This window comes from Phoenix dactylifera, unplaced genomic scaffold, assembly GCF_009389715.1.
Source record: "Phoenix dactylifera cultivar Barhee BC4 unplaced genomic scaffold, palm_55x_up_171113_PBpolish2nd_filt_p 001280F, whole genome shotgun sequence".
NCBI lineage: Eukaryota > Viridiplantae > Streptophyta > Magnoliopsida > Arecales > Arecaceae > Phoenix > Phoenix dactylifera.
Window position 1 is genome coordinate 52,006 of NW_024068613.1, and position 14,891 is coordinate 66,896.

A 14,891-nucleotide genomic window follows, 5' to 3' on the forward strand; every position below is an offset into this window, starting at 1 on the left:
CATCATGTGACTACCATAGTTGGCCCTCAGAAGAGCACTCCATAAGCTACCAGATTCCAAGATATACTTGGCCACATACTTTGCCACCAACACCTCCTGCCTCGCCGTGAGTGAATGGATCCCCAAACTCTACTGTCTGATCAACTGGCAGACCACATCCCATGCCATCAAGTGAACGCCCTCTCTGCCCTTCCGTCGACCCTATATGAAGTTCCTAAACATCTGCTCCAAGGACCTCAACAACATTGTCAGCACAATGGTGCTCGATAGCAAGTAGATCGGTATTGAACTAAGGATTGACTGGACGAAGATCACTCTGCCCATCATCGATAATGCAGCCATCTACCACCCCTCAAGCCTATGTCTAATACTCATCCCAATGTCGGAGCAGTCTCTGTAGCGAAGGTGTCGGCCTGTGATGGGGACTTCCAGATACCTCATAATGCTCTCCTGCTCTCCCACACCCAATATCCCTTAGATGGAGGCCTTCACCTGCGGCTTGGTTTTCGGGCTGAAGTTGATGGTAGACTTAGCCAGATTTACCCACTGACCAAAGGCTGCACAATAGTCCTTCATAATCCTCTATATCTGCCTCGCTGCTCGCCTTATAGCCCTCACCAGGAGATGCAGTCATTGGTAAATAGAAGTGTGATATCTTAACAGACACGCGCACCGATCTATAGGCCTCCAGTACCTAGGTCTCTACAGTACATTGAGGGCTCTGCACAGTGCGTCCGAACATAGGATGAAGAGCAGGAGAGATAGTGGGCACCTTTACCGCAACCCCATAGAGAACTCAAAGAAGTGTGTAGGCGAGCCATTCACCAATACGGCAAAGAAAGGAGACCTGACACATCCCAGCACCCACCCAATCCAATCCTCATTAAAACCAAAACTCACCAACGTGTACTGCAAAAAATCTCAGCGCATCCTATCATATGCCCTCTCCATGTCCAACTTGATCTCCATTAGGCTCCTCCAACTAGGATCTCTCTGGAGGTCATGCATGAACTCCTGGACGACAAGAACATTGTCGGTAATGCTCCACCCTCCCACAAAGGCATCCTACTCCAGGCTAATGATCCTTGGTAAGATGCTCCTCATTCTGGCAACTAATATTTTCATTGTAGCCTTATACAAGGTAGTGCAGAGGCTGATCGGCCGGTAGTGGTTCTGCTTCATGGCATCTTGTCTCTTCGAAATTAGAGTAACAAATATCCTTTTCCAATCTACAGAAATTGCCGTTGTGCTGAAGAATTGCTGAATAGTCTCTACCACATTCCGCCTGATCAATGGCTAATATCTCCTGAAGAAGACTTAAGAAAAACTATCTAGGCCAGGGCCTTATCCTTAGCTAAGAAACAAAATACCTCCTAGATTTCCTTAGTAGAGACCGACCGAATCAGTGCTGCATTCTCCTCCTCCAAGATCATGGCCAAGGGGGATGACATAACCTGCGGGCTCTCTCTCTCCCCCCCCCCCTCATGATTTGTCCATCTGGATTGAAAGAACTGCTTAAACACCCATTTGATAGTGTCCAGGTCTTCAGTAATCTGCCAATCAGCTCTCTTAATAGCACTGATTCTGTTTCTTTGTCTTCGGATAATCATCAATTAGAGAAAAAATTGGGTGTTCCAAACCCCCTCCCTAATTCACTGAATCCTGAATTTCTGCCTCCACAAAGTCTCCTGTTGCTGAAGAAGTGAGTTGTGCAAAGATAGCTGACGCCTAAGTTCCCCTAGGTCTACATCTGTCATGCTACCCTCTTTACCTCCTGTGACTGCAACTCAGCGATTGCCGCTTCCACCTCTACCCTTCAAATTATTTTCCCCACCTCCTCCCTGTTCCACCTCCGTAGATGCCGCTTGGTTATTTCCAACTTGCGGTACACCCTGTACATAGCCTCCGCCTGCACTGGCATCCTCCATGCCTCCTAAATAATTTTTCAGAAATGGAGGCATGCAAGCCAGAACTTTTCAAATCTGAATGGACAATACTGAGGGTGTGGGGAAGAAGTACTCACCAGTAGTGGGCAATGGTTTGAGACAATTCTGGGGAGATGGTTCACTTGGTAGTCTAGATAACTCTGAATCTACCTGGCTATTGTGAATATTCTGTCAATCTTCTTCCATACTCTAGCATTTTTCTACCGATTATTGTACGATGTAAACCTCTGGCCGATGAAGCTAAGATCGATCAAACCATTTGCCATGATGAAGTCTTGAAATTCCCTGACCTCCCTCTTATTAGTGAAAGTCTTCCCTCCTAGTTTCTCCTGCAGGCCATTTATGCAATTAAAATCTCTTGCCACCATCATTCGGTGCCCTTGTTGTGACAACCTAGTTACCTCCTCCTAGAGGACCCTTCTCTTCTTGAACTCCGTGCTGGCATACACAGCTGCTAAGACCCACGGCAGTCCAGCATCTTCTGAAATTACCATAATCACCTATTGTTCACAAACATTGAATACATTCTGGTTGCAGACCCCTTGCCTCCATGTGGCAATAATGCTACCTGACAATCCTCAGGATTCCACTCATAATAACCCCATGATCTTGGCAGGGTCCTCTTAGCACGTTGCAAGCTACTCCCAGAAAGTCGGATTTCAAAAAGCACACATACCTTCGAATTGTGAAGTTGAATCAACCTCCGAAAGGTCGGAGCAAAGGACAGCTTTCTGGCCCCTCGGCAATTCCATAGTAATATCTTCATAGGTCGAACCGAGGGTTGTGGCCCTCCTCCCCAGGCTTTGCCCCACTCCCATCATCTGACACCACCGCACCTTTGGCCTCCACCTGCGAGCCCAGTAGCACCAATTTGAGGCTCTAGATCACGGCATCATGCTTGATCCCCTACCTTTGTCTCTCTTCCCCCCCCACCGTATCACCTCCCTCAATCTCGATCGTGCCGGTCAGCCCGCTCACCTTTTGAGCTAGGCTCTCGGTCGCTGGGTTCTCCCCACCCTCATCCGGCTCCTCCACAATCGCTACACCGGCCAAGGACTCCCCCACCCGTGGTGCCACCTCTGCCCTAGCTGCAGGTTCCCACGTAGTTGCCGCCGTTCGAGAGGCCGATACACCTCTCATCAACCGTGTTGCATCGCCTGCGTTCCCCTCGGTAGCTCGAGGGGCTCTCGACACCAGCATAGATGCTGGAGAGGAGCTCCTCACCCGTTGGCACTCACAACCTCTCCGCTGTCCCAAGTCCCCAGTGGCTGCCATCGCCACACCTAGATTCCCAAGTTCTCCCAGCCCGGATGGCCCCTGCTCCAGGGAAGAGCTTCGGGCCCAATTGAACCACCCAAGCCTAATCTAGCGCCTGCACCCATGGAGAGGGTCCGATCCACCTTCTTCTAGCCCAATCCACGGCCCGGCCTGGTCACTGGCTCGGAGCTTCGCCCGCGACGACCCGCATGGCCCATCTCACCATGGTTCGAAGCAGTCTGACCGAGCCCTAGAGCGCCCGGCCCAGGTGACATACTTGTCTTCACTTGGAACCAAACTCCCAAGTGAAGGCTAGTTGGATCTCTTCCCCCCTCATCCATCCATCCGCCATGTCTTCATTGAACAAGAAGGGATCGTTTGAAGATGGCATCGATGCACCGCCGCTGCAATTCTGATCTCCTACTGCATTGTCCTTCGATTGGATCTCTCCATCAACCTTCAGATCAATCAGTATGCTGCTGCTGCACGTTGTTGCCTTGGTTTGAGCCAACTCTAGTTCATGATGCACTGTTTGAGCCAAGCTGCTGCCTCGTTGCACCTTCTTCCTAAGAATTGTATTCCAATAATTCTTAATTTCATTATCGGTACGTCTCGGGAGCTGGCCGGCTATCAAAGACCACCTCAATGAGATCAATGGAGCAAAAGAGAACTTCACTCTATATATAGGAGTAGCACAATTGATATAAATAGAGGGAAGGTAATGGAACCTGTTTCCTAGAAGCTTGTGGAGTCTGATGATAAGGTCCTCCTCCTCTTGGGTTATGTTACCTCTCTTGAGGCCAGGTCGGAGATGGTTCAGCCAACGAAGGTGGGAGCTCTTCCCGCTTCGATTGAGGCCTTAAGCTTCAAGGAAAGACATGAAGTTTTATGACTGCACATTTGTTATAGACATGGATATATATATAACTAGCTCTCCTTGGTACTTACCGGCTTCTTTAGGAACGATGTGGATTGAAGTCTAGATTGAAGCCATCAATCCAATGGATGCTACAAATTTCAAAATGGGCGATTGTGGAACAGTAACTGACTGTTGGATTGAGCTGGTTAGCGGGGTTGGTGATCGATGGAAATACTGTGCCTGTTTGACACGTTGTGGCTTGCTTTGGATAACTTTGCATCAGTAGTGGTGATACTCATTTATATGAAGTGTTTGAAACGAGAAAAAAGTTATTTTTGGCGAGTCTTGAGCACCGCCGACCGACGCAAAACTCCAAAAGATTGGATCCATTGTACCACATTCGAAAATGCGCTGGGATGAACGTCAAATCACGTTGACAATTGTGCACTTTGCCCCGGTCCTTTTTCTATGCAGGCTTTTTTTTTTTTTACTTTTGCTGTTCATGAGGGGTGGCAATCAGATTGAATCGGGTCATAAACGGATCGGATCACATGCAGGTCGGGTCAGAAAATCATAAATCTGAATCCGACCTATTTATTAAATAGGTCAGAAATTACAACCTGAACCTAACCTGTTTATTAAACAGGTAACCCGACCTGACTCGTTTAACCTGTTTAATAAACAGGTAACCTGTTTACCCAACCCGACCCGACCTGTTTAACCTGTTTGCCCAACCTGACCCGTTTAACCTGTTTAACCTGCTCAACCCGACCTATTTAGACCTGTTTAGACCCGTTTAACCTGTTTAGACCTGTTTAACCTGTTTAATCCGTTTAACCTGTTTAGACCTATTTAACCTGCCCAACAGTTAAACGGGTTAAACGGTTTAAACGGGTCAGACATCTAAAATCTGTATCCGATTCAATTAATAAACAGGTGAAACGGATCGACCTGTTTACGATCCGAACCTGTTTAGGCCAAACCCAAACCTGTTTATGGCGGGTCGAATACGGGTCGGATTGGCGGGTCGGGTCATATTTTGCCACCCCCATTCATGAGATCCTGATAGAGGATGTTGCCTACCGCGCTGTTGGTTGTGACAGAAAGTTACCTAAAATATTTTAAAATTTGTTAGTTTCTGATTTTTTGGATGTATCCGTATTAAAACAATATCTACTCAAAAGCAAAAAAAAAATAAAAACAAAGGAAATACATAAGCTGCATCTCCATGCCCTGTTCTTGGCAAAGATAGCAGTTAGAGATGGTTGCGAACCAAATTCAAATAACAAATATTGAAAAGCCTCTTCAATGCATGAATAAATTATCATAAAAAATAGTATTCGCTAATAGTCAATGAAATGATGCAATGAAAAGGACGCTACATTGCCAAACTGTTGAAAAATGGGCATAAAAGTTTCCTACTCAGCGATGGTTCACTGTTGCCATTTGTTCGAAATTGTCCAAATCAGCGATATGTTTCAGCCAGAAGACCAGAATACAAGTGAAGAATTCTATTTTGGAGATTCTGGAGGTGGGTGAGCAGGTGGGTCCACTGACATATCTGGGGATTCCGCTCTCGGGTCAGCGGCTACGTCAAAGGAACTGTACTCCTCTGGAGCTCAGCATCAGACATAGACTGGAGAAATGGCGGAGGCACACACTTTCGATGATGGGGAGGATCATTCTGGTTCGGTCGGTACTCTCGTCGATTCCGACTTACCTTCTCTCCAACTCTCTTATTCCAGTGGAGGTTCTGAGGACTATTGAGCAGCTCTTCAGGATCTTCATCTGGGGGGAGTAGTGGTAGAGGCGGTATCCATCTGGTGGCATGGGAGGTCGTGTGCCAACCGACCGGAGTTGGTGGATTGGGAGTGCAGTCTTTGGTGGTGAGGCGGGAGGCTTTAGCGGCGCGTCATGTTGCTAGATATATGCTAGAGTCCGATAGTCTGTGGTCCTCACTGATGAGGGCCAAGTATGGAGCATTGGTTTCGGGGGCGAGGGCAGGACGACACCATTCGCCGGTTTGGAGGGAGATGTGCGCTAGGGCCATGCAGGTGCTTCTAGAGTTCAGATGGTCTATCGGGAACGGACGATCGATCGATGTCCTAGCAGACAGTTGGGTGACTGAGCAGCCAATCAGTCGTCTGCCGACCCTGGTGGACTCGGCGAGATTGGATGGATATAGAGTATGTGATCTATTAGACCCTGTTGGGTGTCAGTAGAGGGAGGGGCTGATTTGGGAGGCATTCGGAGAGCAGCTGGCAGATTTGGTTTTGGCACTTCCGGTTCCATCGCGAGGGGAGTCTGACAAGCTAGTGTGGAGGCCATCGGGACGGACGCAGGTACGAGCTAGGGATCTTCTTCCCATGTTCAGTAGGGAGACTGGCCGACAGATTGAGGGAGGATGGATTTGGAAGATGCGGATTCATCCGCGGGTAGCGCTATTCATCTGGAAGGCAGCATGGGGTTGCCTGCCGACCAGGAGTCTGCTATCCCGACGAGGAGTGAGGGTTGCGCAGCACTGTGTGGTGTGCACGGAGGCGGAGGAGATTATTGACCATGTTCTAGTGCAGTGTCCGAGGGCGAGTGAGATTTGGAGCAGTTCACCGGTCCCCTTGCCCCAGTCAATGGAGTCAGCACAGGCTCTGATTCTTTTATTGAGAGCCTCCATTCGGAGCCCTAGGTCTTGGGAGGAGGGTATCCTCAGAGTATACATGGCTTACCACGTTTGGTTGGACAGGAATGCTGGCATTTTTTAGGGTAGGAGGCTTCCACCGAGGATGGTAGCTGATAGAGCTATATCACAGTCTAGGGAGGTTATTGCAGCCTCAGCATTGTTCACTGTTGGGATGGCCAGGGACATCTGGAGCACTTCATCTGCTGGCATAGCGCCCAGGTTCGCCATCGTTTCTTAGGTGCCCCCACCCCTTGGTCATCTCAAAGTGAATTTCGACGGGAGTATGTTGGTGGATGGTACTACTGGTGGTGTTGGATTTGTGATCAGAGATTCATGGGGCAGGCTGGTGGCAGCCGGGGGTCTGCGCACGCTAGGACTTACAGTTGTAGGGGCAGAGTTTCGGGCAGCATGGGAGAGGTTATCATTCGCGAGGAGAGTCCTCGGTGCCAAGAGGGTGCTTCTTGAGGGGGATTCCTCTGTGGTGATTGACTGGATTCGATGTGTGGATAGATATGGTGATGGCCATCCTCTCATTAGAGATACTCGAAGACTAGCTCGGAAGTTGGGGGGCTTCCAGGTAGCACACGTATTTTGGGAGGCGAACCAGGCAGTAGACTGGGTCGCCTCCTTCGTCGCCCGGCACTCTGGGGAGTTTCTTTGGACATCTATGGAAGACACTCCTTCCTCTTTGTACTCTTTACTTTTCCGTGATCTGGCAGGATGTACTCACTTTAGAGCTATTTAATATGCTGTTTTGACCAAAAAAAATACCAAAATTAGTAAAAGCCCATCCTTTCACCTCTAACTTAACTCCAATAATTAACCATCGGTAGCCATTATAGAATAAATCCATAAATAATCTATTGAGTCCAATACTAGTTTTGTCCCGGTTCAGAACTGCATTGAACATTATCATCCTAACTCATGGGGTGATTTGGCATCTTAGTATCATATTTGGACACCATTTCTTACTTTTTTTAATTTTTTATCTTAAATGAAAATATGAGTGAATATTGATATCTTTTAAAGTTGACGAATATATGATAGCAGCCACTGAGATGGTAGCTCAGTGGAACGGGACTTTACTTTCAACCAAGTGGTTTACGCACAGACGTCAATTAAAATGTGGAGGCCGGATGCTCCCTACTCGGACATGGAGTTTGGAAGGGCTACTGGTTCGCTGGTAGCCTCAGTGGTGCCAAGTGTGACATACTCACACAGAAGGTGCGTGACGGATTCTTGAGGGGTATCTGAGCCGGGCCCACGAGTGGAGAGGGTATGAGTAAAACCGGCCGGGGTGCCCAACATACGGTCATTTCTGCCCGCATCGAACATTCTCCTGGCGGGATGGAGGCTTAGTGGGGGCTTCTATGCAGGGATGGGCTCGTCCCTTTCCCTTTTTTCTCAGCAATATATATATATATATATATATGATAGCATTGGCATGATTTTCTCCGGTTCTTCTCATTTTTCTGTTAAATTTTTGACAAGAAAAAAAAAAAGAAAAAAAGAGAGGGAGGAAGAAGGACAAAGCCTTATAACAATCTAAAATATTTAGTGAAAAAGTATTATTTGGATTTTTTTGCTCTTGTACAAATATTCAAGATTCATCCAACAAAAAAAACTACGTGAAACTAAACACACGCCTAAATATGTCCTCGTAGTGGAGTTTCCACTTCAATCTCACCTCCCGAGCAACCCGCTCCGCCGAAACTCTCCTCCCCAAACTCCTCACGATCACCGCTTGTGGAGCTCCATGCCTCCCTCGCCTTCTCCAGCTCCTCCAGCGGCAGTTCCAGCACTCCAGGGAAGTATCTCCGGACAACTTCCAACTCCTCCGCAGAAATTGTGTGGTTGGTCCATATTGTCTGCCGGAGCGAACCTCCTGCCACCTCCACCCACGACGTCGTCGTCCCAACCTTCCCCAAGGCATAATGCTTCTCGCCGCCCCTGGGAAGCTTGGTTGCCTCCTCCTCCTTTCCCGGCCTCCCGTCCCTCATCCCACTGCTCACCAACCGTTTGAGGAAATACCCCACCGGTCGCACGAACTTTGGTGCACCCGCGCCCTCGGGCGCAAACCCCCTCGCCCTCCCGGATATCCCCTTCGTCTGTTTCGACTACCTTGATTTAAGGCTTCTTTTTTCTTTGATCGAAAGTCTTCTGATTTAGAATTGAAAGAATACTATTTTACTTTGAACTTGTTCTTCTACAAGTTTACTTTGGAGCAAAATCTAATTAAGCTTTCAACCCTCAATCAGAAGCTCTTTTCCTTTTCCCAATTAACCAAAAATCTTTTTGGGACTTGTATTGTGAATGAGAAGCAGCAGTTTACTTTGTTTGCGTATCATCATCATGTGTCGTCGCAGAGACTGTAATAAGCTAAAGAAAGCGTGCATATGTGAGACAAGTCATAGAAAACAATGCTAAACCCAGGTTGCTTTGGTAGAGGACTTGAGGAAATTTTATTTTAATGCTGGCGAAAGAGTTGCACTGAGATCACCAACAGCAAATACTAGAGGAAGAGATTGCTTGATAGCTCAAGGTTTCATGATTCGGATTCGAAGAAAGCAGCTAACGATCCAAGATCAAGACTACCATATGGTTGGATGTGGTCGGTCCCAACCCAATTCTCAAACACTCCTCTGCTAGAGAAGACATTCTCGTCAAAAGATGCAGACAGTTTACCATTGTCACAATCTCTCATGTCCTGTTGGATATTTCCACCGAGGAGTTGGAAGAACTGAGAGTCAGGAAGGGAAGGCTGGGAGAGACCCTCGATGTCGAAACCTGTCCGTAAGTTCAATAGATCATAATCTTGAGGAGCTAACAGAAAAGAATCCGGTGCCAAGTCTTCGATCACCAGCGACTTGAGTCCATTTTTATGAGCATTTTGGTTGCCTCTTTGATTCAAACTCACTTCAGCCTCGCTGCTCTGTGTTGGATTCTCAAATGATGGAGCTTGAACTGATGTTTTGTTCTTGGATTTCCTCTCTTCATCTTGGTTCAAACACACTAGGTTTGTTAATGGAACTGATCTAGCTTGAACCTTCTTCTTCAGGACTGTGTTCCAGTAATTCTTGATTTCAGTGTCTGTTCGGCCCGGTAGCCTCCCAGCTATCAGAGACCACCTGCGAAATTGAAGGGAAAAAGAATTACTAAGAGAAGTGTGGAATCTCAAAAGCATACTAATACCTATTGCCTAAGAGCTTGTGGAGTCTGATGATGAGGTCCTCCTCTTCTAGAGAGATGTTCCCCCTCTTGACATCTGGCCGCAGGTAGTTCAACCATCGAAGCCGGCAGCTCCTTCCGCACCGATTCAGTCCTGAAACATAAAAGAAATGGAAATGAAGATATCGGAACCAAATCATTTCAAGATTCAGATTTGATGAAACAAGTAGTTGAAGTTTTATAAATGGTGGGAATTGTTCCAACTGATGATACAGCGGGCTTCATCACAATAATTAGCCTCTTGAGACATGGAAGTTCAGAAAAGAAGCAACTAGTCCTTTTATTTGCTATAGGGGATGCATGGCAAACTTGATAGCCTTGTAATTAAATACCAAAAGGTAGCCACAGCAAATCCTTGAACTTGCTACTGAAGAGCCTCTAGACCAAGGACTACTATTCCGGGCGTACTCACGGCGTATGTAGTGAGACACCAGCACACACACAAAAAAAAAAAAAAAGGACTGTGTGTGAGAGAGAAAGAGAGAAGGAGTCCTTTGCTATTAAGGATGGGTGGCAGGCACACGGTCTGCTAATTTGCTTGCACCTGCTCTATTGGGAACCTTCCCCCACCTCCCTTCTCCATGAGCTTTGATGTAGTCAGTGAGGATCTTGTCCTCAGTGGCACTCCAAGGCCCTTTGTTCAATCCCTCCTTGGAGTAGCATGCGCTTCTATCCATGCTGCAATAGAGGAGCTGTGTCTGAGCTCAAGGCATCATACTTTGGCAGGCAGCCTATGTTATATGGCCAACTCCCATGCATGTCCACAATAATTTTAGCAGTAAGGGTCCATCAAACATTGGTTCCGATCGAACGGGGTCCTTGCGTGATGACAGTTTGATGGCTATGACAGCATCAAACAGGCCAAATCGAATCAAACTTCTTCATATCTTTCAACATCATCACGCTGGACTGTGATCTGCATTAGGCTATTAACATGAACCACTGATGGAGATCAATTAAGCTCATGAAGGCCAGTTTCACCTGCTCTTCTTACTGGCCCTTCAAAGCTCATGTCATTACCATCACTCCCTTGACCATGCAATCGCATAAAGGTAAGCATGTTGAAGTTTCCAGTTCATGCACCTTATGATGGGCGATGATGCATGGGGAGCATTAGTTCGTGGCAGAGATGTGTGCACCGATCCAAGCCAAGATATTTCCCAGCTCATTAGATGCTAGCCTTAAGCCCAAGTCTGAAGATTTGAAGATGCTGGATTTAAATGGAAGTTGCTCATGGCATTTAGAAGAACACCCATCTGATCATGATCACAAGGGCCATTAGTCATCAGAACAGTACTTGAGTTCCATACTAGTGTTTCGATTCCGCATCGTGATTACTACTCATGATGATATGGCCCGAATACTCTCGATGGACTTGGTTAGGTAAGCACAAGATTACCAGGAAATTCCTCGCCTATTCAGGATTGCTTGGAATAGTAGGATGATCATTTCTAATTGAGTGGTTTAATACTAAGAAACTTATTCTTTTCCTCATGGCCTCCTTTAGTTAGGGCTATGGGAGAAATTTGGTATATATGAGATGTGGTGGCTGTTGTCAATAGAGTATGAAAATAGGTAACATAGATTTAGCACGGCGTGTTATTTTCCTGTTAGCATGCACTGGAATGTCAGTTTTAAGTAAAGGAAAAGTCTAAAAGGTACCTACTATGAGACAATATAGAGGACTAACTTGGTCTGTGCATGGTAATCCTTGTCCACAGGTCATTACCTTTATATTCTCAAGAGGTAATATCTGTTGTCTCTCTCCGTTGATTGGATCTTCATTTATGTCATTAGAATAAGTGATGCTACTACTCACCTAATGTTTGGAAAAAAGGTATACTTTCTATTATTGTTACTCAGACCTCAGGGCTCGTTTGATTCGCGAAAAAAGAAGGGGAGAAAGTGGGGTCAACGGAAAAGTAATGAGATGCCTCTTATTTGATTAAAGTTTTAAAGGAGAGAGACTGAAAAGTTGTATTTCCATGGGAATATAATTCCTACGTTTCATGGAAAAGTCTTTTCCATGAGAAACATGAGAAAGTCTTTCCCATGAGAAACAGGGGGAATGTTACTTTTCCGTGAAAAACATGGAAAAGTTATTTATCCGTAAGCCGGAAATCACTCTATTTTTATTTTTTTTCTAAAAAAATCTTTTAGCATTAATTAGGCATTAAAGTCCTAATTTTTATTAGGGGTCTAATAGGAATTATACATAATTTTTTCGGAAAAGTAGATGGTCAACCAAACATAAGCACTCTAAAAATCTGTCATTTTTCCGTTACCAACCAAATATACTAAAAGTATTTTTCTAAATATCCTTTTTACAGAAATCTGCTTTTCAGAAATCATATTCTTAGGAGAAAAATGTTTTGCACGAACCAAACGAGCTCTAATAGAATTGTTACTCAAATCTTTCTGCAGCCTCGAAAGCCTAACTACTGCAGACTCCCAAATGCAGCCTATCTGCATATAGTCCACCTAGCAGTAACTTGCTTCAACTCTGGGTTTTTACTAGACAATACAAGCTTTCCAAACTTTGTATTCAGCATATCATTTACCAAGATCCCATAAATCTAGGTTACCATTTAACTAGGTTACCACAGGCATATATTATATCAATTTTTAGGTCTATTTCACACTTCTATCTAAACCTTTATTAGATTATATAAAAGCTTTTCCTCAAGAAGGTAATCTAAATTCTAGGACCAACTCCAAGTGCACCTCTACTATCACCTCTGCTTCAAATCAAGAACCAACTAGATAGCCATGCATTCTCCTTCATTTGATCTCCTCACACATATTTCAGGCACTGCAGACGTTCTAATAGTTCCCACCTTTGTTTCACTGCCGTGCGGATTCCATTTAAGGAACTTAATTCGCATTGCTGATGGAGGCTTTGTTCTGCTGTCCACATCCTTATGTACCCGATTTATTTTTTTGTCAAATCCACTAGAAACGATTGCTATCACTTTAATTGCTTTCTTCTCTAACAATTTACCAGGGTTATGGAGGTGAGGTCAAAATGAGTGACCTAAAAGCTTTGGAAATATCAAAAGCTGTCATGTTCACACCTAAGCCAACGCAACCATTTCTAACTGCTATCTTTGTCAAGAACAGGGCATGGTGACGCAGCTTATGTATCTCCTTTGTTTTTATTTTCTTTTGCTTTTGAGTAGATGTTGTTCTAGTATGGATACATCAAAAAGATCAGAAACCAACAAATTTTAGAATATTTTAGGTAATGTTCCGCCAGCTTCGAACAGCTATAGGCAACTTCCTCTATCAGGATCACTCGTTGTATAATAAGCAGCATGAACAACAAAAGTAAAAATTAAAAAATTAGCCTGCATAGACGAAGAACCACGGCAAAGTGCACAATTGTCAACGTGATTTGACGTTCATCCCGGTGCATTTTCGAATGTGGTACAATAGATCCAATCTTTTGGAGTTTTGCTTCGGTCGGCGGTGCTCAAGACTTGCCAAAAAAAACTTTTTTCTCGTTTCAAACACTGCATATAAATGAGTACCACCACTACTGATGCAAAGTTATCCAAAGCAAGCCACAACGTGCCAAACGGGCACAGTATTTCCATCGATCACCAACCCCACTAACCAGCTCAATCCAGCCGTCAGTTGCTGTTCCATAATCACCCATTTGAAATTTGCAGCATCTATTAGATTGATGGCTTCAATCTAGAGTTCAAACCACAAGGCATGAGCCCTGGATATATATATATAAAACTAACCATGACAAGACTGTAAAAGATGGGAAGAACTCCCGTCTGCTCTCAGGGCTTGAACAGAGGAGCTTGGTCCCTGGAGGAGGATCGAATCCTCGCAAACTATATCGAATCCCATGGTGCCGGAAAATGGTCCAGCGTTCCTAAAGAAGCCGGTAAGTACCAAGGAGAGCTAGTTATATATATCCATGTCTATGACAAATGTGCAGTCATAAAACTTCATGTCTTCCCTTGAAACTTAAGGCCTCAATCGGACTGGGAAGAGCTGCCGCCTTCGTTGGCTGAACTATCTCCGACCTGGCCTCAAGAGAGGTAACATAACCCAAGAAGAGGAGGACCTTATCATCAGACTCCACAAGCTTCTAGGAAACAGGTTCCATCACCTTCCCTCTATTTATATCAATGTGCTACTCCTATATATAGAGTGAAGTTCTCATTTGCTCCATTGATCTCATTAAGGTGGTCTTTGATAGCCGGCCGGCTCCCGGGACGTACCGATAATGAAATTAAGAATTATTGGAATACAATTCTTAGGAAGAAGGTGCAACGAGGCAGCAGCTTGGCTCAAGCGGTGCATCATGAACTAGAGTCGGCTCAAACCAAGGCAACAAGGTGCAGCAGCAGCATACTGATTGATCTGAAGGTTGATGGAGAGATCCAATCGAAGGACAATGCAGCAGGAGATCAGAATTGCAGAGGCGGTGCATCGATGCCACCTTCAGACGATCCCTTCTTGTTCAATGAAGACATGGCGGATGGATGGATGAGGGGGGAAGAGATCCAACCAGCCTTCGCTTGGGAGTTCGGTTCCTTGGCCTGTTTCATGGGCACAGAAGATTTCCTATGGTCCAACGATGTCTTTCACAAATAGATGGTACGTTTGTGTAGCCCCTTGGATTGGTGCTTCTACTCTATATTGGATATCTATTTTAGAAAATATTGGAGGCACCTCCAGACATCAGCTCAGTTAAATATTTGAGAAGTGTCACATTGATAATTTCCTAGGCAGAGATTGCATTAAGCATAATCATGGAAAACTTATGCCGGGCAAATTTGCTTATGCTCGGCATAACCATTCCAAAGGAGGGCTATCATAAGCTGAACCTGGTATAAGGCCTTCTAATTTTCAATCAATGAAAGCACCCTCAAACAAAAATTAGTCAGAAGAAATTGTAGGCCAA

At 45.5% G+C, this 14,891-nt stretch overlaps 3 protein-coding genes across 3 annotated transcripts; 1 reads left to right on the forward strand and 2 right to left on the reverse strand.

Moving 5' to 3' along the window:
* Positions 1 to 3,486: 3,486 nt before the first annotated feature.
* On the reverse strand, positions 3,487 to 6,967 carry LOC120108333 (transcription factor MYB1-like). Its single transcript, XM_039121920.1, has 2 exons — positions 6,868 to 6,967; positions 3,487 to 3,830 (listed from the first exon to the last, which is right to left on the reverse strand). The coding sequence occupies exons 1-2, from the start codon at positions 6,965 to 6,967 to the stop codon at positions 3,487 to 3,489; spliced, it is 444 nt and encodes a 147-aa protein (XP_038977848.1).
* Positions 6,968 to 9,177: 2,210 nt separating this feature from the next.
* On the reverse strand, positions 9,178 to 11,229 carry LOC103704898 (transcription factor WER-like). The gene is made up of 3 exons (XM_008788390.4): positions 10,512 to 11,229; positions 9,932 to 10,061; positions 9,178 to 9,867 (listed from the first exon to the last, which is right to left on the reverse strand). The coding sequence occupies exons 1-3, from the start codon at positions 10,642 to 10,644 to the stop codon at positions 9,285 to 9,287; spliced, it is 846 nt and encodes a 281-aa protein (XP_008786612.2). The 5' UTR covers positions 10,645 to 11,229; the 3' UTR covers positions 9,178 to 9,284.
* Positions 11,230 to 13,735: 2,506 nt separating this feature from the next.
* Positions 13,736 to 14,666, forward strand: LOC103704962 (transcription factor MYB1-like). The gene is made up of 3 exons (XM_008788505.3): positions 13,736 to 13,865; positions 13,954 to 14,083; positions 14,170 to 14,666. Exons 1-3 carry the CDS (start codon positions 13,736 to 13,738, stop codon positions 14,579 to 14,581), a joined length of 672 nt encoding a protein of 223 aa, XP_008786727.2. The 3' UTR covers positions 14,582 to 14,666.
* Positions 14,667 to 14,891: the final 225 nt, after the last annotated feature.

Bases quoted from the DNA above. Each gene is read 5' to 3' on its own strand.
- LOC103704898 (XM_008788390.4), bottom strand. From the start codon at position 10,644: ATGGATAGAAGCGCATGCTACTCCAAGGAGGGATTGAACAAAGGGCCT. The intron at 10,062-10,511 runs GTGCAAGCAAAT...TTTATGTTTCAG, and splicing joins GAAGGTTCCCAATAGAGCAG to GACTGAATCGGTGCGGAAGG. The intron at 9,868-9,931 runs GTATTAGTATGC...TCAATTTCGCAG, and splicing joins CACAAGCTCTTAGGCAATAG to GTGGTCTCTGATAGCTGGGA.
- LOC120108333 (XM_039121920.1), bottom strand. From the start codon at position 6,967: ATGGCGAACCTGGGCGCTATGCCAGCAGATGAAGTGCTCCAGATGTCC. The intron at 3,831-6,867 runs GTGATATAGCTC...GGTCTTTGATAG, and splicing joins TGCAATAACCTCCCTAGACT to CCGGCCAGCTCCCGAGACGT.
- LOC103704962 (XM_008788505.3), top strand. From the start codon at position 13,736: ATGGGAAGAACTCCCGTCTGCTCTCAGGGCTTGAACAGAGGAGCTTGG. The intron at 13,866-13,953 runs GTAAGTACCAAG...TTGAAACTTAAG, and splicing joins CAGCGTTCCTAAAGAAGCCG to GCCTCAATCGGACTGGGAAG. The intron at 14,084-14,169 runs GTTCCATCACCT...GATCTCATTAAG, and splicing joins CACAAGCTTCTAGGAAACAG to GTGGTCTTTGATAGCCGGCC.